This window comes from Haliotis cracherodii, unplaced genomic scaffold, assembly GCF_022045235.1.
Source record: "Haliotis cracherodii isolate W230 unplaced genomic scaffold, xgHalCrac1.p SCAF_11, whole genome shotgun sequence".
Lineage (NCBI taxonomy): Eukaryota > Metazoa > Mollusca > Gastropoda > Lepetellida > Haliotidae > Haliotis > Haliotis cracherodii.
Window position 1 is genome coordinate 40,076,114 of NW_027266266.1, and position 25,680 is coordinate 40,101,793.

The following is a 25,680-nucleotide window of genomic DNA, read 5'->3' on the forward strand; positions in this document are numbered from 1 at the left end:
TCTCTGAAATTATTAGGGTAAAGAAAAAACAAATCAGTCATATCTCAAACTTTACTTTTTATTTGTTGTTATGGTTATAACATTCAAAGTAAACTTCAGTTCCAAGGTTTAATTCAACTCTAAAGTCCATCTAAAATGACACACTGAAATCTATCCATATTTATCGCAATAATTCCTTATAATTTCAACCTTGCGACTGGGTTTAAAATCTTAACTAAAAGGATAGAAGTGTGTGTGTGTGTGTGTGTGTGTTTGTGTGTGTGTGTGTGTAAACCGTGTAACTTATGTGATGTCACTGATACCTAACCTAATCAAACAAACCTATATGTACATACTATATGTCTATACTTCTTTGGTGTGTACGTAATAAATAGAAAACAACAACAAAGTAAACATGTCAAATAATAATAATAAGAAGAAGAAGAAGAAGAAGAAGAAGATGAAGACGAAGAAAGAAGAGGAGTATTTTGACATCTTAGTGACTTTGGTTTATATATGAGTGTGTGTAGGTGTATGTGTGTCTGCGTATGCAACGGTGTGTGTGTGTTTAAAGTATTCTTACACGTCCTTGAACAGTTTTGAAAAATCATCACCACCCTCCATTTGGTATAGGAAGGGCTGTTTTTCATTGTCCCATGTATTACATATCAAATGAAGCGTTGAATAAAGGATTACAAGCAGGTACAGATAGCTCCGAGTCGCAAACGGTTGAGCTCCAGGACTCCACACAGAGCAAGTATGGTAATCCCCTTCTTTGTATTCGTACCGGGTGTTATCGCTACGCGACCAATCAACCTCTCAACTGGGGTGGGTGGTTCAAGCCCTTACTCATGTGGGGCGAACTTCGATCCGAAAAAGGGAACATAATCTGTCAAGTCGACAAATACAATAGCTTCGTTATCGTAAGCGTCAATGAGATGTGCCTGTCTTGTTAAGGGAGTAACGTGAGGTCTGAAAAACGTACGTGGTTCTCTATAGGAAGAAACAGCGATCACCGCGTCGTATACTCGGAGAGCGTCCTGTCCCTCTGGGGAAGATACGTTCACATCTTTACCCTATCACAACGGAAGGGTGGGAAGTACACCCTCTGATGTAAAGGCATGGATTGGTATCTTCTCACTCAACCCACAGCTTCTCATGGATATTGCGTGACCCATGTGATTTACGGATAACCTTATTGGACGACATAGCAACAGTTTCACATTCAGCCTTCACAGCTCATGGATCATACATCGGCTTTGAAAAGTACAGTACTCCTTGAAACAATAATCGAATTTATTACAAACATTAATATTGGGAGCCTATATTTGTAATATTGTTCCGGGGCATGCTTTTATTCGGCCTATATCAGGTGATTTATGGCATAACGATCGAGCACCTGTCATGTTAAGTCGCGTATTAGTATTGAAGTGTGAATGCCGGTGTTGTGGGTAGTGTATGCGGCCGTGGATCTACATGTTGTCGGAACAGATAAAGTCGATTTACATGGGATCGTGAGTTCACAAGCTGACAGCGGAAACACACTATTACATCGATCAGTGAGGGTACACATACCCGATCAATTCGTCAGCGGGAAACACCAGTCTCGGAGTTAAAGTACACAGAACGATTACGGTTGCCATCTACGAAATCCAACTTCATCTGAACGGCTATATATACAACTCTGCAATGTTACTCGAAGGATAACAACTTGGTGGTGGTTTATGCTGTTCATCGAATACTTCAACTATGGCTCCCTGAACAATGTGATTCAGGTTATTTTACGACCACGTAAGTAAAGGGGGCATTGTTGAATTGTTCTGTTTTGATATTGTGTCATTATGAAACAAGGGGACACCTGCACGAGTTGTTGACGTTTGAACAATGTCGTCGCGAAATTGTTCCATCAAATGTGATCGAAATTGTGTGCTTGATTGAAGCTGAGTTGATTATTCTGCGAATGACTTGGCTGCAGGTTATTAACGAGAGGCTGGACGCGGCACCCACAAACAACCTGCGAAATACTTTACAGAGCCGCGCTACAATATTGATTCCGTCGGGAAGGTGTGACAGAGAAAACATATTTTTAAACGCTCGGCAATCGTGCGTCAATCAGATCCATTATGCATGGTGGGTGTGCATGACAAAGTTATTTCACGGCTGACTACGCTCATCTGGCTTATCGCAGTCCGGTCTGTCCGAGGAGTGACCAGGCAGTATCTGTAACATGTTAAACCAAGGCGTGACCTGGCTGGCCTCGGGATACAGGCCTGGCCACCAACAGAATACCGACAATGTTTCCATCCCGGAGTCCGAGGACAACATACAGATATCAGCGGAGGAGGTGGTACGGCGGTACCCTGAGTGGGGCGCTGGTCATCCCCCGGCGCCTACCCCGCGGCGGGCACAGAGCGCAAAGGCGAGGTACCTCTACAAGACAGAAGAAACCAAGATGGAAGCAGCCAAGTTTAAGAGACCAGGCAGTGGGCGTCCCCTGTCCGCTGGGAGAGGGGTGCCGAAGAAAAGGGCGTGTAGTGCAGGGACAACACGGTCCCTCCCTATCACCCCAAGGCAGGGTGGACCTGTCACGGGATATTTCATTCCTAAGGATCCGCGGACTAAATTGAAGATTGATTTTCACCCTGATCCCAATCACCTATATATGGACCGCCATTCAAGGTGTTTTGATACCAGTCACATCCACGACCCCCTCCTGTCGTACAGGCCCCGACCGTCGTGTCGGGCTGCCTGGATCCCCACCGGTACGCGTCCCGGGTCCTCGTGCAGCGCTCGTTCAGGGTACGTGGATCACTTGAGTAAAATACAGCGGTACACGGACAACCATCGGCCACAGACAGCGCCAGGCACGGTGAGTCGTTTTGAACTTCCCGCCTTAAGAACCGTCTTATGACAGATTCTCCTAGCTGGTGTTTCGTGGCTGTTAGGGTTGGTCGGGTAGCCTAGTTGTTAAAACATTCGCTTGTCAAGCCTAAGACCCGGGTTCGATTCACCAAATGGGTGTTATGTCTAAAGCTCATTTCTTGTCCCCGTCATGCTAGATGTTGCTGGAATATTGCTGAAAGCGGCGTAAAACCAAACTCACTATTTCACTTACTCGTATCAGTAATGATTTTGTCAGAATATGTTTTGCTAAAAAAAGCAGATAACATAACATTATAACACAATAAGGTTAAATATTTAGAAGAAACAAAAGCAAAATGAATTAAGACATACATTTGGAGAGCTGGATAATAGTGTCTACGCATGTCAAACCAAGATAATTTCTTCAATGATTTAGTAGAGCATTGCGAACATATCTAGAGCACACATACATACACTGATGTACAACCTACGGTTTCGCCACCCGCTGTACAGCCTACGTGGTCTGTATATTGTGGGAGGGAGTCACGTAGCAACTAAGACCATATAAAACCATAATGTTAATAGAAGGCGATGGGTGAATGAGATTGCAATGTTTAAAGGACATATACGCGATCAAATTCATATATGTTTAAAAAATGATATGAAATAGCCAGACATGCTGTAATGGATTCTGTGGGACACTGGCTTATCCGGCGATTGATATAAATATTTGTCCACCTTCTGCGAGATAAAAGGAAGCGTTTGTAATTCAGATCGAAGTGACAGGGCTAATTCTTTCAGTGAGTATATTTTAAAACTATGGCGTTTCACACGACTCCTCTATGTGGTTTTAGCCGTTTGGTCACCATTGTTACAAGAATCGCAAACATTATTCGACACTTAGTCTTAACGGTTGTAATCGCCGTAATATTCATACGGAAACAAGTGGAATTAAGCTATCCTCATAAATATTAAAGAAATTCCGCGGTAAATTGTTGCAAAAAGACGACTGAATTTGGATGTCTCGCCAAGGCAGGACACGCCACAGCCCACCATTGCAGAACTGTAACATCGATGTGCTATTAATGTCATATTGACGTACTATCATTACTAGATCTGGTGTGAGAGAGACATGGGTAAATACAACGGCAGATATGGCGTGAGAGTGACATAGGTAAATACAACGGTAGATATGTTGTGAGAGTGCATGGGTAAATACAACGGTAGATATGGTGTGAGAGTGACATGGGGAAATACAACAGTAGATATGGTGTGAGAGTGACATGGATAATTACAACGGTAGATATTGTGTGAGAGTGACATGGACAATTACAACGGTAGATATTGTGTGAGAGTGACATGGATAATTACAACGGTAGATATTGTGTGAGAGTGACATGGATAACTACAACGGTAGATATGGTGTGAGAACGACATGGGTAAATACAACGGTAGATATGGTGTGAGAGTGACATGGGTAAATACCACAGTAGATATGGTGTGAGTGGCATTGGTAAATACAACAGTAGATATGGTGTGCGAGAGTGACATGGGTAAATACAACGGTCGATATGGTGTGAGAGTGACATGGGTAAATACAACAGTAGACATGGTGTAAGTGGCATGGGTAAATACCACAGTAGATATGGTGTGAGAGTGACATAGGTAAATACAACAGTAGATGTGGTGTGAGAGTGACATAGGTAAATACAACAGTAGATATGGTGTGAGTAACCTGGGTAAATACAACGGTTGATATGGTGTGAGAGTGACATGGGTAAATACCACAGTAGATATGGTGTGAGAGTGACATGGGTAAATACAACAGTAGATATGGTGTGAGAGTGGCATGGGTAACTACAACGGTAGATATGGTGTGAGAGTGACATGGGTAAATACAACGGTAGATATGGTGTGAGAGTGACATGGGTAGATACAACGGTAGATATGGTGTGAGAGTGACATGGGTAAATACACCGGTAGGTATGGTGTGAGAGTGACATGGGTAGATACAACGGTAGGTATGGTGTGAGAGTGACGTGGGTAAATACAACAGTAGATATGGTGTGAGAGTGACATGGGTAGATACAACGGTAGATATGGTGTCAGAGTGACATGGGTAAATACACCGGTAGGTATTGTGTGAGAGTGACATGGGTAAATACGTAGATATGGTGTGAGAGTGACATGGGTAAATACAACAGTAGATATGGTGTGAGAGTGACATGGGTAGATACAACGGTAGATATGGTGTGAGAGTGACATGGGTAAATACACCGGTAGGTATGATGTGAGAGTGACATGGGTAGATACAACGGTAGATATGGTGTGAGAGTGACATGGGTAAATACAACAGTAGATATGGTGAGAACGACATAGGTAAATACAACGGTAGATAAGGTGAGAGTGTCATGGGTAAATATGTAGATATGGTGTGAGAGTGAAATGGGTAAATACAACGGTAGATATGGTGTGAGAGTGACATGGGTAAATACAACGGTAGATATGGTGAGAACGACATGGGTACATACAACGGTAGATATGGTGAGAACGACATAGGTAAATACAACGGTAGATATGGTGAGAGTGACATGGGTAAATACGTAGATATGGTGTGAGGGTGACATGGGTAAATACAACGGTAGATATGGTGTGAGGGTGACATGGGTAAATACAACGGTAGATATGGTGAGAACGACATAAATAAATACAACGGTAGATATGGTGAGAGTGACATGGGTAAATACGTAGATATGGTGTGAGAGTGACATGGATAAATACAACGGTAGATATGGTGTGAGAGTGACATGGGTAAATACAACGGTAGCTGTGATGTGAGAGTGACATGGGTAAATACACCGGTAGGTATGGTGTGAGAGTGACATGGGTAGATACAACGGTAGGTATGGTGTGAGAGTGACATGGGTAAATACGTAGATATGGTGTGAGAGTGACATGGGTAAATACAACAGTAGATATGGTGTGAGAGTGACATGGTCCCTTCCTTCACTCGTCGAGCTGTTTGAGTTAATGGAATATCGAGTAGATAACTTGCAAGTTACAACAGACAGAGCCTGTTGCGTCCTTTGTATTCGATGAGTCTGTGCCTCGTGTTACGAGTGAACTACCATGTATCAGAGCCCTGCTTATACATGAGTAGTAAACTGCCAGGCGCGTATACACTTGAAATTTGGATTTGACCACTACTGATAATCGTTATCGAAAAGCTTACTAGGCTTAAACTAGTCGCCGAGACACTGTGAACACAGCTATATGTAATATCAGTATGAAATATATCGCCATCGAACAACCAGTTCTCGTTTGTGTCATTTTTAGCCACCATGAAACATGGGTGTATACTTTCTTTTGCCCGGCATTTTAGTTCATAATCCATGTGAAATATTGCATAAGAAAAACGTCAAGACGACTGAGACGTTACTTAATTCGTGCCGTAAACGGTGACTGCTTGTCGTAAAAGGCGACTAACGGGATCGGGTGGTCAGACTCGCTGACTTGATTGATGCATGTCATCGATCCCAATTGCATGGATCGATGCTCATTATGTCAATCACTGGATTGTCTGGTCCAGACTCAATTATTTACAGACCGCCGTCATATAGCTGGAATATTGTTGAGTGCGGCGTTAAACAACAAACCAACCAACCACCTTATTCGGAGGCACGGGTGGCCCAGTCGTCTCATTCGCTGTGCAGTGTTGCGTCCCTTTGGCATGCAAGATGATCGTGGGTTCGAAACCCAAATTTGCTTTGGTTGTTTCTATGTTTGTAAGCGCTTTACCCGTTCTTGTGGGTTCCACAAAAGTGGTAAACGTCTAAGATCTGCATCACTTCGGGCTTTCCTCCCACATCAAGCTGACACACCTGATATTGAACATTGAACAGTATTTCGGTTACACACACACACACATATATATATATATATATATATATATATATATATATATATATATATATATATATATATATATATACCTGCCCTGCTTCAGATTATATATATATATATATATATATATATATATATATATATATATTGAACAGTATTTTGGTTAGAGATAGATACATATATATATATATATAGATATCTATCTATCTATCTATCTATCTATCTATCTATATATATATATATAAATTTACCTGCCCTGCTTCAGATCATATATATACATATATATATTGCAACGTATTAAAGACAAGTACCCTATATAGCAACATTCTTGCTATTCAGTTGCACTGGTGCAAAGTTTATGTTAATAAGCCGATCAATGTATTAACATTTTAATTTAATTGTTAAATACTAATATTTGATTACAGTGAAGTAATTCACATAGAAATTATCAAATGTTTACTCTCAATAATTTCTATTGAATTAACAACCTTAAAATCGAACGTTTAATTACGCGAATGATCGGTTGGCATGACGATGAATCGGTTGACCTACTCTATCTTCTGTATGATTATATATGAAGTCTATTGTCCCCGGGATGCACCGAAGACACCTGAGTACTGGGAGGATGGGGTTGTTGGTAAATCAATCGTTGAGTCTCCGGAAGACACGCCTGACAAACACTTTGAGGAACATGCCAAAGAACAATGTAAATTAACTCGGCGCTGGCATCGTATATGAAATCACACCAGCGAGGCGAGGCACAAGACGTGTACAGGAAGGAAGGTACATTGCAAATATGGCGAGAGAGTGCCACGGGGATTTGGTAAGACGATGATTTCATCATTCACATCTGTCTGTCTGTAACACTGTCATGTAATTGAGGATGAACTTCATGTTATATACAACTGTCCTCTTTATGCAAGTCGGCGGGAAATGTATATCCCAAAGACAGTTAACCATAATTATTTTTGTTTAGAAAGACCCTGTCAACTATCCAACAACGATACAATGATAAATTTGCAAAATTTCTAATGTACGTGTTCTCAACACACAAAAAAGTATCAATTAGGAAACTCTTAGATAAATATAATGTAAATGTATTTTGAACAATGGGTCAAATGGCCTTATACAAATAAATCTGTCTGTCTGTCTATCTTAAGAAATTCTGTTCAAAGTAGCAGGGTAGGATTTGGTCAGGTTTAATTTAAGCATTTTTCTGTTGTTAATCTCTTATAAAGGTAATGCTGCTGTTTGACGCTGTTTTATGCCACATGTCTTATATGAGCATATATGGTTCAACTGAATAACCTGAGGCTATGACGAGGGCATAGTCGTAACCCTACGTCGTACGTCAGCCACTAGGCTTCTCCGACCGTTTACACACGTGGACCTGGCACTGACCTCCTCCGACCCTGTTTACACACGTGGACCTGGCACTGACCTCCTCCGACCCTGTTTACACACGTGGACCTGGCACTGATCTTCTCCGACCCTGTTTACACACGTGGACCTGGCACTGATCTTCTCCGACCCTGTTTACACACGTGGACCTGGCACTGACCTCCTCCGACCCTGTTTACACACGTGGACCTGACAATGACCTGGCACTGATCTTCTCCGACCCTGTTTACACACGTGGACCTGGCACTGATCTTCTCCGACCCTGTTTACACACGTGGACCTGACACTGACCCATTCCGACCCTGTTTACACACGTGGACCTGGCACTGACCTTCTCCGACCCTGTTTATACACGTGGACCTGACACTGACCCTGTTTACACACGTGGACCTGGCACTGACCCATTCCGACCCTGTTTACACACGTGGACCTGACACTGACATTCTCCGACCCTGTTTACACACGTGGACCTGACAATGACCTTCTCCGACCCTGTTTACACTGGTGGACCGGGCACTGACCTTCTCCGACCCTGTTTACACACGTGGACCTGGCATTGACCCTGTTTACACACGTGGACCTGGCACTGACCTTATCCGACCCTGTTTACACACGTGGACCTGGCACTGACCTTATCCGACCCTGTTTACACACGTTGACCTGGCACCGACCCTGTTTACACACGTGGACCTGGCATTGACCTTCTCCGACCCTGTTTACACACGTGGACCTGGCACTGACCCATTCCGACCCTGTTTACACACGTGGACCTGACACTGACATTCTCCGACCCTGTTTACACACGTGGACCTGACAATGACCTTCTCCGACCCTGTTTACACTGGTGGACCGGGCACTGACCTCCGACCCTGTTTACACACGTGGACCTGGCATTGACCCTGTTTACACACGTGGACCTGGCACTGACCTTATCCGACCCTGTTTACACACGTGGACCTGGCACTGACCTTATCCGACCCTGTTTACACACGTGGACCTGGCACTGACCTTATCCGACCCTGTTTACACACGTTGACCTGGCTCCGACCCTGTTTACACACGTGGACCTGGCATTGACCCTGTTTACACACGTGGACCTGGCACTGACCCATTCCGACCCTGTTTACACACGTGGGCCTGGCACTGACCTTCTCCGTCCCTGTTTACACACGTGGACCTGGCATTGACCTTCTCCGACCCTGTTTACACACGTGAACCTGGCACTGATCTTCTCCGACAGCGTCAGAAATTGGCACTAGTCCTGTAGTTCTTACCAAACTGCCCAATAGTAAAGGTATCCTAAGGACTACTAGAAATTGGCCCATTTTAAGGGTTTTGTTATATGTTGTCATTATAAGGACTAGTGGACAAAAACTGTTAGTTTCTGACCCTGTCCGACACTGTTTACACACGTGGACCTGGCATTAACCTTCTCCGACCCTGTTTACACACGTGGACCTGGCACTGATCTTCTCCGACCCTGTTTACACACGTGGACATGGCACTGACCTTCTCCGACCCTGTTTACACACGTGGACCTGGCACTGACCCATTCCGACCCTGTTTACACATGATCTACCCACCTCTGATCGTGGGTTCGAATCCCTGTTTGCCCTAATTATGTTTCTTGGTTTGTCAGAACCATACCCGTGATCATGGGTTTCACCGGAGTGGTAAACATCTGAGACCTGCATCACGTGGGGCTTTCCTCCCACTTTAAGTTGACACGCCTAGGTATAACAGGATTACTGTTCAAAGCGTTAAACCCAACTCACTCAATAGCATGTAACTGTCACCAATAATCAACACAATAGTAAGAATATTTTCTTCCTTAAATGTGGTTAAATTGTCCACATGAAGGCTGAAGATCAAAACCATGAATTAAACACCCCAATGCCCCATTGCAGTAATCCAAACTACCCATGAAGTGCGGGTTAGAATTGGTCTTAAGCGACCCATGCTTATCGTGCGAGACTAACGGGATCGAGTGGTCAGACTCGTTGACTTAACTAATGCATGTCGCATCCCAAATGCGTGGGTCGATGCTCATGGTATCAATGACTGGATTGTCTGGTACAGACTCGATTATTTACAGACCGCCGTTATATTGCTGGAATGTTACTGGGTGCTGCGTTAAACAACAAACAAACAAAATCCATGCAGTCGAGTTGATCAGGATGGCCATACAGTCATGAAAGTTGATGTACACTGCCTCTACTCCGTCTACGACATCACCTTTACGATTGATCAAACACTGGTACACGTGGAAGTCATGAAGTCAGACCGTGGTAATGGCTGTTTAATTAGGATTCCTTTCATGGTATGGCAACCAACCGTTTCATCGGCGTTTGTAAGGGAACTGCATCGACCACCATGACACATCCTTTGTGAGAACTGTCTACTTTTTCTTTAAATAATGCGATGTGAAATCTGAATGCAATCATTTTCGTACCCCGAGTTAAGGTGTTTACTTCCTGCGCCGGAGTATTCCGGAAATATTCAATACCATAGGAGCCATAATTTTGTCTTTGTGCAAGATAAACTAAATACATAGCCGGAGGTAGCGAGAATTATTAATCACTTAACACCAATTCATATGGTAAAATATTCTATCACTCACGTTGAGAAAAACTGATTACATGCGTCGAGAAAATATGAAAATATGTTTGGGTCTTATAGCCAGAAGTAATAATGCGTGGTTGGTGCCAGGTCGGATGACAGACAAAACGAGTTTTAGGAGTGTCGCACTGTAGACACTGTGCATCGATCGCGACTCTGCAAACATTACGGCATTTGCAGTGATGCGGAAAGCCACTTTGATGGTCAATAGATAACATTTAAGCCGTGGATTTCGAAGATATTCATTTTCCCGATATATTGCGTTGAGATCCTGTTCGAAAGGTTTATTCGGTCACCCAGTGCCGAACTAAAGACAGTTTTTCTGTACTTTTTCTCCGTTCGTCTATCGTCCTTACTATAGTATATGCTTTTACTTCATGGCATATCAGTATACACAGTAACACGAATATCCGGGACATAATCTCCACCTGTTTCACATTCTGTTTGTCATTCTGTTTGATTTAACACCTCGACAATATTCCATCTATATGACGATGGCCTGTAAACAATCGAGTCTGAACCATCCGGTGATTGATATTTTGAGCAACGGTCCACGCCGTCAGGGTACGATGACACGCAATCAACCAAGTCACCGAGCCTGCCCTCCCGATCCATTAGGTCACCACTTACGACCAGTAGTAGGTTGCTGGGGACCTATTTTCCTACCAGGTATCCCCGCGGTCGCGCATTACTATGTGTGTCGACATATAGTTGGAATATTGCTGAATTGGGTGTTAAACATGTATATATTGTGAAGAAGAAGTTTTGGTAAGCGCGACCATAAGCTCACAATGTTTAATAACATCTATAGGCTGTAACGCGTTAACTATTGTGACGTCAGTGCACATTACCTAAACCAGACTATATGTATTGCATCAACAATTAGGAGATTAACTACTGCGTTTTCAATTTAGAGCTACGTTACCTGTGTATTTAACCGCGCTTAATTGCACTGGGAACGGAACGCGCAACTCTGCCGTGAATTTGGAATTTACTAGATTCTGATTGGTCAGAGGTTGTCAAATCACAATAAACCAACTCTGATTCAAAGAGTCCATTCGACGACCACATCACCGCGACAGCTAATATTCATTGAATAATGATATCTACAAATGTAGGTTAAAGTTGCGGTTACTACAATATTCAAAGGATGTGTGGCAATACATTTCGTGCAGAAAACACGAATGAATCTACAAAGAAAATGTATTTGAAATTTAGCGCTTTTCTACATACGACTGTAACGTCATATCTTTTGCGTCACAATAAGAGCGATATGGCGTCATAATGGTGAGGTGCGGTGTAGAACGAAAGCTTTGCGAAGCTTGCTTAGTTTTCTTTAGGGGTGCCCACCTCATGTTAGCTTACCAAACTGCCGTGCTTATATGATTTCAATGCCTTTCATTTGTTCGTGTGAATTTTTACGGTGTAAACAAACTGCTTGCGTATATACAGCACCATATTTTGTTTTAAGGCTGTTATCGATGGACAACCAACTCAAAACCCTGGAGGCAACCCATGCCGCTGCACTCAATAATTTGCTGTCACCAAAGAGTTCCCGTGTTATTCAGTCATGGTAGAATGGAGATAAACATACTGTGTTTTCAATGTAGACCCAGGTTATCTGTAGATTTAACCGCGCTAAATTGAATTTGGAACAGAACGCGCGGCGTGAGGTTTAAAATGTTAAATATAACGCGGTTAAGTACTGTATGTTTATGTCCTAATTAAACATTATGTGTTGTCATACTGGCAGGTGTTATATTAAGTATTCAATCTCTGGAAATCTCATTTGGAACCGACAGCGTAATAACTTTTTTTACTGAACTTATTTACCCCCGAGAAACAACATGTGCCCGATATACTGACATTGAATACAATTAAATGATTTTTACTTACGGTAGGCTCTAATATTTTTTTCATCGACTGAAAAAATACAGAATGCAATAATCAATGTCCTCCATTTAGAATATTTCCACCCAAAGAGTTTGTGGGTGCCTTGGTAACACTAGCGACCCAAGACGCAGGTAAAGTTATCCGTCTGTAAACATCGTTCATAATTAATGAAATCTCGACCTCAAAATTTAACTTACCGATTCCTGCCGGGAGTCGTCTGCTGCGCGTTGTCCATACCACGTGACAGGTGTGGGTTAAAGTTCGCACGTGCGTAAACTCGCTGCTTGCATTGGTCACTAGTGGTAAACAAAATATTTTTCTACTTTTTTTCCCAAGAATTGAATTTTGTTGTATTTACATCAAAAACACCCACGTCGTTGATAAATAACAATAGGTATACAGACTACAAAGTGTGCAGAACTATTAACCTTTTTATCAAAAACAAGAGTGTTTATTTCTGCATTGCTTTTACGATTGGGGAACGGTATCTTCCAATCGAATGCGACACAAGGTAAACATACTTCTTAATACCATTGCTGCCTCAGTGTCCAAACAGAAGGGACGTGCGTGTTATATGACTATGGTTATTACAGTACTATACTTCATAAACCTGTCAAGTTTGAGATTTCATATGGATCACATCTAGCTATGTGTGAATATATTGATTCAACTGAGCACATTTCCCGTGATTAGTGCAGCGTCAGTGATCGCCACCATAATCAGAAATATCTGTCCCCAGCTAAATCGTTTTTTTGTTTTGTTTTTAAAAAGTGATTCAAACATAACCATCGTTAAAGTAATTTCTAAATATCAGAAAATCAGAATATAGTTTCAGCTGTGCATAAATTATCTATTTACACTAACTCTGTCATCAAAGTTTGTGTGAATTGTTTGTGGTTGTTGACAACTTTTCGATGAGAAGCACTCGTAAAATATTCTCACTGCCTCACAAATAACTCATTTTGCTTTTCATTGCAGAGGAAAGAGCTCCAGATATTAACAAAGAGCAATTTTGTAAGTACAACACTTGAATTCTGGCAATATCCATGCGGTAGTTATGTAGATGTGGTAACGTCTTCTTTGCTTCTTCGATGTGGGGATTCTGGGGTAAAAGCTGTCACGTGTCCCATGCATCTGATCTGGGACCTGGGTGATGATTGTATGTCATTGGTCCCTGCAATCTCATTAAAATCAGACCTTAGTTCTCGCTACCACTGAACAAAGATCTGAAGCCATCCCATTAGGGGTCACGTCAGAACGACCTTTCATCCGACCAATCAGTGCGTCGCTTACCAGATTATGAAAGTGATAGTCGGAATGTGATTTCTAATCATGCAATCTCAAAAACTTTAACATGGGGTATTCTGAATGATTATTACGGATTTAACGACTGAATCCTTACAATCTAGACCATCTAGTAGCCAATCTAGAATGTTTTTTTTGCTTAGGTTTCATATTTGTAATCGAGAATTTGTTCAAATATGTTTCGAAGCGTAGTCGCCAATTTGAAATTTGTGCCGTAAAGCACGAGAAAGCTGCCTTCTGATTGGTCATTCCATTGGTCAGTCAAAGTTTGCACAAGGTCGGTCTGACGTGACCCGTAATGGGATGTCCTCAGATCTTTGTTTATCTGTTGCGAGAACAAAGATCTGATTTTAATGAGATTGTTGGTCCCTGAGACTTGTCAGCCCCCTGCTGGTATGGGGGATTGGGGTTAGTTAGAGTGTACTTGGGACTCAGGCGTACACAGGACTCATAGGAAATCCGTTCTGAACACAGATTCATTATCTATAAAACTTAATGGTGTCTGTTAAAGTTTTGAGTGGTGGGGTAGCCTTGTGGTTAAAGCGTTAGCTCATCACACTGAAAGCCTTGGTTCGATTCCCCATATGGTTACAATGTGTGAAGCCCATTTCTGGCATCCCCCGCCGTGATATTGCTGGAATATTGCTAAAAGCAGTGTAAAATCCAACTCTCTCACTGTAAAAGGTTTCCTTATATAAGTATATATATTCAATATTATATCAGTAATTTTATTGAAATTGCACCCTTTTCTCAATGCTTTTGAGATTTGTCTTAAGTAGTATTTGGGATTCAGGGATGAGAAATAACAGTCGGAGTGAAAAATAAGATGGTATTTGGGATTCAGGTGAGGATGTGATTATCACCCACTTCCCTGGAGATGGGCATATATAGTTACTCATGCTTTCAACCTGTGGTCTGCTCGGCCATGATTCCCCTATTTACCGATCTTTGACATTGCCAAAATATTGCTGACCATTTTGTTAAAAAAATATTTCACTTCTTCATTTCTAAACTGAAGATCCAGGTTTGACCTGTCTTCAGCAACCCATGCTTGTCGTAACAGGTGACTAATGGGATCGGGTGGTCAGGCTTGCTGACTTTGTTGATGCATGTCATCGTATCCCAATTGCATAGATCGATGCTCATGATGTCAATCACTGGATTGTCTGGTCCAGATTCAAATATTAACAGATTGCTGTCATAAAGCTAGAATACTGCTGAATGCAACGTTAAACAACAAACAAAGAAAAATAGTCCGTGTGTTTTCGAGCAGGTTGTGCGAGGCATCAAACCCCACTTCTGCAACTTCATCCAAGGGGTGCAGCTACATGAACGTGACGTCAACTCCCGCCCCCGGAGCCGCCAGGATGGTGGTGCAGACGACGACGACAACGACGGTTATGACCACGGCACGGTTGTGTCTACCGATGCCATCTCTCTTGGGCAATGGCGACATCGCACATCTGGGTAAGACAATAGTTAACCATGTTGATCTTTTCATAGTGATAATAGACATTGAAAGATAATGAAATTCAGAATTTGTTGACATTATATTGATAATTTTTATGACAACTGGAAAACCCGAGCATGTGGATGAACTCGGTCAAACTATTCACAAGATCCTGAATCTACAGTGGATGCAGTCCTGATCTATACGACATGTTTGTTTACTCTTCCTGATAGTTCCAATATGAATTTTAACAATATAAAAAATCCAAGATATATTTTCCCTTTTCCCTGGGGTAATCCAAATGAATAAAACCCTCTGGAAACCTGTCACTTTTTGGGAACAATGTTTCAAATTGTATTTCTTTTGTCACCTCTTGTTTGTTTGCTTGTTATTTGAGGCATTATTTACATGTTATGATATTGTTTGTTTAACGCTGCAATGTTTAAGCTATATGACCATGGTATGTCAATAATCAAGTCTGGACCAGACAATCCAGTGATTGACATGAACCAGTACATGTTCAAAGTTTTGTAGCGATAACTATGCTGAAATGACAAAGCAGGGTGCAGCAATATTTTTTTATCACAAAGTTTGTTCCTATGACAAATTTCTGATTTTTTTATATGTGTGCAAAAAAAGACAAATATATTTGAAATTTTTAATTTCAGGAATTTATATTTGCCCAAAAGTATTGTATTATACAATCTCATTAAAATCAGACGAAGTTTAGCGGTTGCGAGAACTGAGGTCTGATTTTAATGAGATTGTGTATTATATTTCCTCATTCGAATGGAAGGCAAGATTTTGATGTATATCTGTTAACTTTTGGCTTCTTCTCCCAACTTTCTGAAGAGCAGAGCCTGACCCTTTAGGAATATGTCTAGCAGCATCATTGAAAATTTGTTAAAAAAAATCAACAAAATATATACAAATTGAATTCTGAAATATCTTTAAAACTCAAGGTCTAGTATTCTGAAATTTGGTTATAAAATCAGGCTGGCCTAAGTTAGTTTTGTGACTAAAGTTTCAATCTGATTTCCAGAATCAAATATATTTTTTCTGAAAATGAGTATTTTTTAAATGATATTGACTGAATAATGTAGACTTGCCAACAGTTGTAACTATACCTTGAACAGAAAAACTAAACAGAACACTATCAAGATGAGAATGTACATTGAACAACTTTAATGACTTACTTGGTTTTCCATTCAGTAGAATTCCTATTAAAGTTTTGAAAAATACATAACTAGATGCAAGTTAAAGAAAATCTGTAAACAAAAGAATGTCCATCCCGAGGAATATAACTGTGAGTAACGATGAATTAACTGTGACCCCCAGGAGCGGTACCGAGGGACGGCCAGGCTCCCCCAGTTCTGTGGGGGACGGGCTGGACGATGACGTGTCCAGTAAACTGAACACAGATGCCTGGCCACGATCACTCTACGGTCAGTACATGTTCTTCTGTGTCAACTCCTCACTGACTTCATGCACGTGGAACTAAACCTAGCAGAAAAACTCCATATATACCCTATTTTCTTGAGTATAGTGCACTCTTTTTTTCCAAAAACACAGCTGTGTAGAAGGGGGTTATATACAAGTTATTATACAAGCGATAATGAGTTTTGATGTTTTTTCTCCCAACGCAAAGACATTACCGTGACAATGCCTTGCAGAACAAAATAATACAATTTAAAAGGTAAATCAACATGTCTGGTTATTTTTATCTCAAATTTCAAATTTGTACTGACCAAGTTTCTTATCACCCGTTCGTTTACCAGAATTAACTGAAGGGTACGGTGTAATTTTTTTCTGTGCATAATATCCGAACTATGTTTTTTCCAAAATACTGAATCCGCTAAAGGGGGGTGCGCATTATACTTGGGTGCGCGTTATACTCAAGAAAATACGGCACTGTTCAAAAGGAGTTTCTTCATACAATGTCAATTGTATATACAAATATTTCATGATCCCAAACTTTTTTTGTTCATAATGCCTATATATTGTATATATACATGAAAATACACAAAGCAATATATTTTGGAAATTGATATACGATTAATTATATATGTAAGGAATGTCATTTTTTACATCTTTAAATATTTTTATTCATTATATTGATTAATGATTTCAGATAAGGCTATTATAATTTTTTATTTGATTTTCATCAAATTTTTGTAAAAGTTTGGGGGCATTTTAATTTTTTAAAACAAACTGCTGACAAACTGCTGACAAACTGTTGCTGTCCCTGGATGGTAAAACGTAAGGTCAGACTCCATATATGGTGTAGGTCGAGTACAGAGTGAGTGAGTATGATTTTACGCCGCTTTCAGCAATATTCCAGCAATATCACGGTGGGGGACACCTGAAATGGGCTTCACACATTGTACCCATGTCGAGAATCGAACCCGGGCCTTCGGCCTGACGAGCGAACGCTTTAACCACTAGGCTACCCGACCGCCCCAGTCGAGTAGAGAAGGGAGTCGTGGAAACACACAGTGATATTCTTCATTCGTAGGGCGGGGCACAGGTGGCCCAGTCATCTAAGGGGCCGCAATTTGCTGTGCAGAGTTGCATCCCTTGGGCCTGCCAGAAACCTATGATTTGTGGGTTCAAATCCTGGTTCGCTCCGTAATGTTTCTAGGTTTGTCAGCACCATACTCGTGCTCGTGGGTTTCACCGAAGAGGTAAATGTCTGAGACTTGCATCACCTTGGGCTTTCCACCCACATTTAGCTGACATGCCGAAATATAGCTGGAATACTGTTAAAATCGGCGTTAAACCCAACTCACTCACTCACTCATCCAGAGGGGCAATAAATGGTTGAGGGGTGTGTTTGGTAGCAAGACAGTCGAGATGAAAATCTAATAATAATTATTGTGGCCTAATGGTGTGTCTCTCATGATACACTACTATACAGTGTGTATGTATTGAAATTCCTTATAATATACACTTCTTATTTCTCATCACTTTAAATAGAAACTTGTTGATGCATGAATTATTGTCTGTCATGGTTCCATTTCAATGACCATGCTGTATTTGTCAAAAAAATCTTCTGAAAAAATGGACCTTAAAAATCCTCCATCTCAGCCAATCTCATTAAAATCAGATCTTAGTTCTCGCTACCGCTAAACAAAGATCTGAGGACATCCCATTAGGGGTCACATCAGAACGACCTTTCATCCGACCGATTTTCAATCTTGCAACCTTGAAAACTTTAACACGGGGTATTCCGAACGATAGTTACGGGTTTAACGACTGAATCCATACAATCTAGACCATCTAATAGCCATTCCAGAATGTTCTTTTGTTCTTTTGTTTTTAATCGAGAATTTGTCAAAATATGTTTCGAAGCGGAGTTGCCAATTTGAAATTAGTGCCATAAAGCACGAGAAAGCTTCCTTCTGATTGGCTAATGTCAACTTCTTGTCAGTCCTTCAAAGGTTGGTCAAAGTTTGAGCAAGGTCAGTCTGACGTGACCCGTAATGGGATGTCCTCAGATCTTTGTTTAGCAGAAGCAAGAACTAAGATCTGGTTTTAATGAGATTGCCATCTTAGCAGGAATGCTTATCGTGACGAAAACCTGATTTGTAGATGCCTGTTTGTTGTGTGGTGCTGTAACTCCAGTGTGATACTCTAACACTTATAGGGGCTAAGATTAACACTGACTCGGACGGAGACGACAAGGACAGGCTCAAAGCCAATAAAGAAAATGGTAAGATGCATCTTAATTTTTACGTTCAAATATCTAGATATCACCATAGGGTTAAAATATGCGAAACAACTTTCATCCTGAGTTACCCAGTGTTCTGTCTCCTTACTGTTGTGATGAAGGGACTGGTAACTTTTCATGGGAGGGGGAGGGGGGTAATGTGTCGATAGGACTGTCATATTTTGCCGAATCCCCCATTTTCTGTGACATATTATCATGCCCCATCCCCAAAAATACACATAACATTTTTTCATGCTCACCTCATTTTATGCAACAACCCCCCTCTCCCTATACCGGAAGAATCTGGAAGGCCGGCGAATCAAACCTGGGCCATATCATACCAAAAGACGTTAAAGATGGTATTTGTTGTTACCCTGTCTGGCGCTCAGCATTAAGGGACTAAAACAAGGGCTGGTCGGCTCAGAGTCAGTATACTGTGTCTGAGTGGGGTATTCATGTTAAACTGTGTCATGGTATCTCAGTGGGCTAGCACTATAAATCAGCATCAGTCCGGACTAGTACAAGCAGACATATGCACGCATGCACGCACACACACACGCACACCCTTTTTGCTGTGTCATTCTTTCACGCCACATCAAAAGACCAGACCCTTATTACCAGGGACCAAATCTCCACCAGAGCTTCGTTTTGAAATGTATATGAATAGCAGATAGTTAAAAAGAGCGCTTCAATCAGATTATACTCGTGAGTGAGAGATATTGTATAAAAGGTAGTGTGACATCACTTCACAAATGAAGCTGTTGTGGTGAATGGGTCCAGGGTACTTATTTTTACAAAATTTGAGGTATAATACCCTGGATAACCGAGGATGACTTCCTGTTTAATTATCAGTAATGGAATCTAATAGATATGGGACATTAGTATACTATTCAACAGAGGTTAAAAAATGCATGACTCTTTCATGACAGATTAACTATAATATGAAAGAATGAGATGTTTTTAAACTTCTTTTGAGTAGTATATTTTTTTGTAAATAATTAATCATTTCTTATTTCTTAAAGGGGGACAACTCCAATCATATTTGATTCTGCAATATTGACAAGTAAAGTCACTTGTATATCTTGTGCATGCTTGATCCTTCTAATTTGTGAAAAAAAATAACCCAAAATTGTTTGATGTGATTATATGCTGCATTTTCTTTAACAAAACACCTGTTTGAATAATAAATACTTTACCTTTGATGACACCAAAGTAATGTGCTTCTATTAATGTCTATAACAAAAACACATATCCATGTGGAATTCTTATTTTCCACATGGATAAACAGAACTGTGTAAAAACATTGTTCACTATGTTTGTTTAGGCCTATGATCAGCAATATACTGTCAAGGAGTTATAACATATGCTGATATTTCAGAACTGCGGCCATACATACAGATTCCATCCCCCGAACCCCCAATTGAGCCGAAACCCGCCTGGAAAGACACGGTAATACTTCGTTCTGTACTAGTAGTTTGGGTAGATGCTTGTCAGGTATTGAAAGAAACAAAGTATTTGTTTGTCATCAAAACCAAATTAAGGTAAGGTAGACACCACGCTTGTGCTTTATTATGTAATTCCTTCATAAGGCCTTTTATTTTTGTTGTCTTTTTTTAAAAACAAACTGAAATTATAAAATATCAAAATGACTTTTGACAATTTGTTTTTGCTGACCCTGTTTTACGATTAGGTGAAATAAAAAAAACATGGGATTTTATCACTGCTGTTCTTAAGAAATGGTGAATTTTATGTATAAAAATCTATATTTTAACAAAAAACAGAACAGTTATCCTTTGGTATAGTTTTGCAATCAAACCTCTGTCATGGTGTGACCTACGAGTTTGTTTTTCATTCATTAGTAGCAGTGCGAATCTGCAAGTTGAAAAATAGTACATTTTTTTAGACCATGTTGCTGCGTTAATCAACAAACCAACAAACTTGGCCAATATGTCAAGAAAACAGTAGGCAAAATGATGATACAGAAAATGTTACGAGGGCTGATTTATGGTTGATTTCCTGAGAACAAACGTTCTCAATAATGTTTTGATACAAAATGGGCATGTTTTCCATAAAATACATCTTTCTTCTATTTTTAAAACTTTTTGCAAAATGTAAAGGTACATTTATAGAACCAGAAACACACTTGATTAGGGTCCTTTTCCAAAAAGTGATCTTAGCGCAACAACAATCATGTGCGTTTGTTAAAGTATGGGAATTACGATCACCTTTGCACAATGACGACCGTAAACCTATAAAGTATAGGAGTTACGATCACCTTAGCGCAATGACGACCGTAAACCTATAAAGTATAGGAGTTACGATCACCTTAGCGTAATGACGACCGTAAACCTATAAAGTATAGGAGTTACGATTACCTTAGCGCAATGACGACCGTAAACCTATAAAGTATAGGAGTTACGATTACCTTAGCGCAATGACGACTGTAAACCTATAAAGTATAGGAGTTACGATCACCTTAGCGCAATGACGACCGTAAACCTTTAAAGTATGGGAGTTACGATCACCTTAGCGCAATGACGACTGTAAACCTATAAAGTATAGGAGTTACGATCACCTTAGCGCTAGGATGATTGTAAACCTATGTTAAAGTATAGGAGTTATGATTACCTTAGTGCAATGGTGACCGTAAGCCTATGTTAAAGTATAGGAGTTACGATCACCTTAATGCAATGGTGACCGTAGGCCTATGTTCATGTATGGGAGTTACAATCACCTTAGCGCTAGGATGATCGTAAGCCTATGTTAAAGTATGGGAGTTACAATCACATAAGCGCTAGGATGATCGTAAGCCTATGTTAAAGTATGGGAGTTACAATCACATAAGCGCTAGGGCGACCGTAAGCCTATGTTAAAGTATGGGAGTTACGATCACCTTAGTGATAGGGCGACCGTAAGCCTACGTTAAAAGTATGGGAGTTATGATCACCTTAGCGCTAGGACGACCGTAAGCCTATGTTAAAGAATTGGAGTTACGATCACCTTAGTGCTAGGGCGACCGTAAGCCTATGTTAAAGTATGGGAGTTACGATCACAGCGCTACGATTGTTTTGTGGAATTGGGCACTGGCCTTAACACAAAATCAAATACGATGACTTTCCTTACCCTGAAATAGACTGATTGATCTGCGTATTGACAGAACAAACACAACATTAGGTTCCCATTCTGTCATAATCTATAACCCTTCTTCACCATTCATAGGAGAACCGATTTTGTATACATCCAATGCTTGTACACTAATTAAGTCTTTAACGAACTGCACCATTAACACCAAGTGCTATTGATTGGCGTACATTTCAGTCAAAGCCTAACAAGTCCAGTGTTATCTCTAGGCCTGGACCATGTTGATTACATACTTGGTGCTATTGATTTCCACCTCGTTATGAATCATTAAGGTCTCATTGTATCCCTTGTAACTAGGTAGGGAAACTGTCATGCATGTTGCATGGGTATTGACGGAGGTAGAGACCCTGTCCACGGCATCAGCTGACTGACAGTGGACATTGTATACCTTGTGTAGGGCAACTCAGGGTCGTCTTTGGCATGTTAACGTCTTGGAACCGTGGCAATATCAGGACTAAACACTATTATAAACCGATTGTCTAAGACTTTAAGATGCCGAAGAAAAAGGTAAGTGTTTCGTGAAACTTTAGAATGAGTCATGTTAAGATGTGAACATTTTTACCAAATATATTTAAAAAAATATAGGTGTGTACTTTTTTTAAAGTATTCTAAGTCTTGTTTTGTTGGTTGATGATGCTGACAGTACCATGATCCTGGTAAGGGAACATTACATTATAATCATTTATTTCACATTAGCTCACATCTCAGAAGACATTGATTGCTCAGTGGGTTAAGATGCTGTGACTTGTGCAGAGTGATGTCCCTTTGTTGTGCCAGGATCTGTTTGTCGTGGGTCAAAATCCTATGTAAACACTATGTGATGACACCCTTGTAGATCCAGATTAGAATAGGTCTCCAGCAGGCAGCAGCCAGCAGCCGTAAGAGGCGACCAACAGGATCAGGAGTGGCTGTCTTGGTTGATGCATGTCATCTTATACCAATTGTGTAGATGAAATGATGTCAATCACTGGATTGTCTGGATTATTTACAGACTGAAGTCATATAGCTAGAATATCGCTGAGTTTGACATTAAACATCGAACAAACAAATCAGTAAAAAGCTTCACACGTTTAGCCATTTTGCGGACAGGTCTTCGGTGTGAGGAGGGGATGCTTCAACCATTAGGCTACCCCAACACTCCTACAAACATTGCAACTGCTGCATGGTGTCACATTTCTATATCTTTATTCACAGGAGGGGCAGTCAGGTAGCCTAGTGGTTAAAGCGTTTGCTCCTCACGCCGAAGACCTAGGTTCGATTCCCGACATGGGTACAATGTGTAAAGCCCATTTTGTAAAAACATCACTCACTCACTCGATCACTCATTCACAGGATTGAAATTATCTAAACCATGTACCCCCCTTGTCGTGTTGCAGGGGAAGAAGTCGAGTAAAGCCAGTACTGGCAAGAAGGGCGGCAAGGCCGGCAAGTCCTCCACCGGCGGTGCTGGGGGAGCTAGCGGGGAGGGGAATGGGGGGGACGAGGGGAAGAAGAGGTCATGTATCAAGAAGAAGGACAAGAAGAAGATGGACAGACACCGCGAGGGGACAATGGACTCGGAGCCGCAGGTTGAGCACGTGACAACGATCATGGAGGAGAAGAAGACACCTGAGCCGGAGAAGTAAGTATCTGATCATGTCACTATCCCATTTCTCTTCTCTATGGGTGTGTACACAGTTTTTTGTTTCAAAAATATATATTGCATACCCCTATTAAAATCTTCTCATTGACTACCGATTGTGTGATTAAAGTCTGCTCATTGACTACCGATTGTGTGATTAAAATCTTCTCAATGGATACTCATTTTTTTATTAAAGTGTTTTTATTCGATACTGATTTTTTAATCAAGACCTTCTCATTGGATACTGATTGTTTGATTAAAGTCTTCTCATTGGATACCAATTGTTTGATTAACGTCTTCTCATTGGATAATGATTGCTTGATTAAAAGTCTTCTCATTGGATAATGATTGTTTGATTAAAGTCTTCTCATTGGATAATGATGGCTTGTTTAAAGTCTTCTCATTGGATACCAATTGTTTGATTAAAGTCTTCTTATTGGATAATGATTGCTTGATTAAAGTCCTCTCATTGGATACTGATTGTTTGATTAAAGTCTTCTCATTGGATAATGATTGCTTGTTTAAAGTCTTTTCATTGGATAATGATTTTTTTATTAAAGTCTTCTTATTGGATACCGATTGTTTGATTAAAGTCCCCTCATTGGATACCGATTGTGTGATTGAAATCTCCCTATGGATACTGATTTTTTTATTAAAGTGTTTTAATGGATACTGATTATTTAATCAAGACCTTCTCATTGGATACTGATTGTAAAGATCTTCTCATTGGATAATGATTCCTTGATTAAAGTCTTCTCATTGGATACTGATTGCTTGATTAAAGTCTTCTCATTGGATACAGATTGTTTGATTAAAGTTTTCTCATTGGATACCGATTGTTTGATTAAAGACTTCTCATTGGATACCCATTGTTTGATTAAAGTCTTCTCATTGGATACCCATTGTTTGATTAAAGTTTTCTCATTGGATACCCATTGTTTGATAAAATCTTCTCATTGGATACTGATTGTTTGATAAAATCTTCTCATTGGATACTGATTGTTTGATTAAAGTCTTCTCATTGGATACCCATTGTTTGATCAAAGTTTTCTCATTGGATACTGATTGTTTGATTAAAGTCTTCTCATTGGATACCCATTGTTTGATCAAAGTTTTCTCATTGGATACAGATTGTTTGGTTAAAGTTTTCTCATTGGATACTGATTGCTTGATAAAATCTTCTCATTGGATACTGATTGTTTGATTAAAGTCTTCTCATTGGATACCCATTGTTTGATTAAAGTCTTCTCATTGGATACTGATTGTTTGAATAAAATCTTCTCATTGGATACCCATTGCTTGCTTAAAGTTTTATCACTGGCTACTAATTGTTTGATTAAATTCTTCTCATTGGATACTAATTGCTTCATTAAAGTCTTCTCATTGGTTACTGATTGCTTGATTAAATTCTTCTCATTGGATACTGATTGTTTGATTAAAATCTTCTCATTGGATACCGATTCTTTGATTATAGTCTTCTCATTGAATACTGATTGTTTGAATAAAATCTTCTCACCAGATACATTGGATACCATACGTGGTGTTTTTGTGACTATAGTTTTGTTATGAAGAGTATTACTGCTCCAAACATCATGAATCGATATTCAGTAAATGATGTCCTTTGAAATTTTGTGTTTAATTTAGTTTTTATATGAGACCAATATATACTGTCGGCATAAATTAAGGGAACTGATGATTTAAATGTTGGTATTGTCGAGGTGTACATTTACAATACCGGGCGTTGCATCTGAACGCAACATCTAATCACAATGACATTTTACACCATGCATGAAGAGC

General features: G+C 40.4%; 1 protein-coding gene across 1 annotated transcript in view; it reads left to right on the forward strand.

Moving 5' to 3' along the window:
• Nucleotides 1-1,009: 1,009 nt before the first annotated feature.
• The window catches only part of LOC139455097 (uncharacterized), a 48,968-nt gene continuing 24,297 nt past the window's right edge, over nucleotides 1,010-25,680 (forward strand). Inside the window, exons 1-7 of the mRNA XM_071236667.1 lie at nucleotides 1,010-2,848; nucleotides 13,636-13,671; nucleotides 15,236-15,429; nucleotides 16,751-16,857; nucleotides 19,059-19,124; nucleotides 20,500-20,570; nucleotides 23,639-23,883. Coding sequence (XP_071092768.1) covers nucleotides 2,207-2,848; nucleotides 13,636-13,671; nucleotides 15,236-15,429; nucleotides 16,751-16,857; nucleotides 19,059-19,124; nucleotides 20,500-20,570; nucleotides 23,639-23,883 — 1,361 coding nt within the window. The 5' untranslated portion in view covers nucleotides 1,010-2,206. The remainder of the gene's footprint in view (nucleotides 2,849-13,635; nucleotides 13,672-15,235; nucleotides 15,430-16,750; nucleotides 16,858-19,058; nucleotides 19,125-20,499; nucleotides 20,571-23,638; nucleotides 23,884-25,680) is intronic.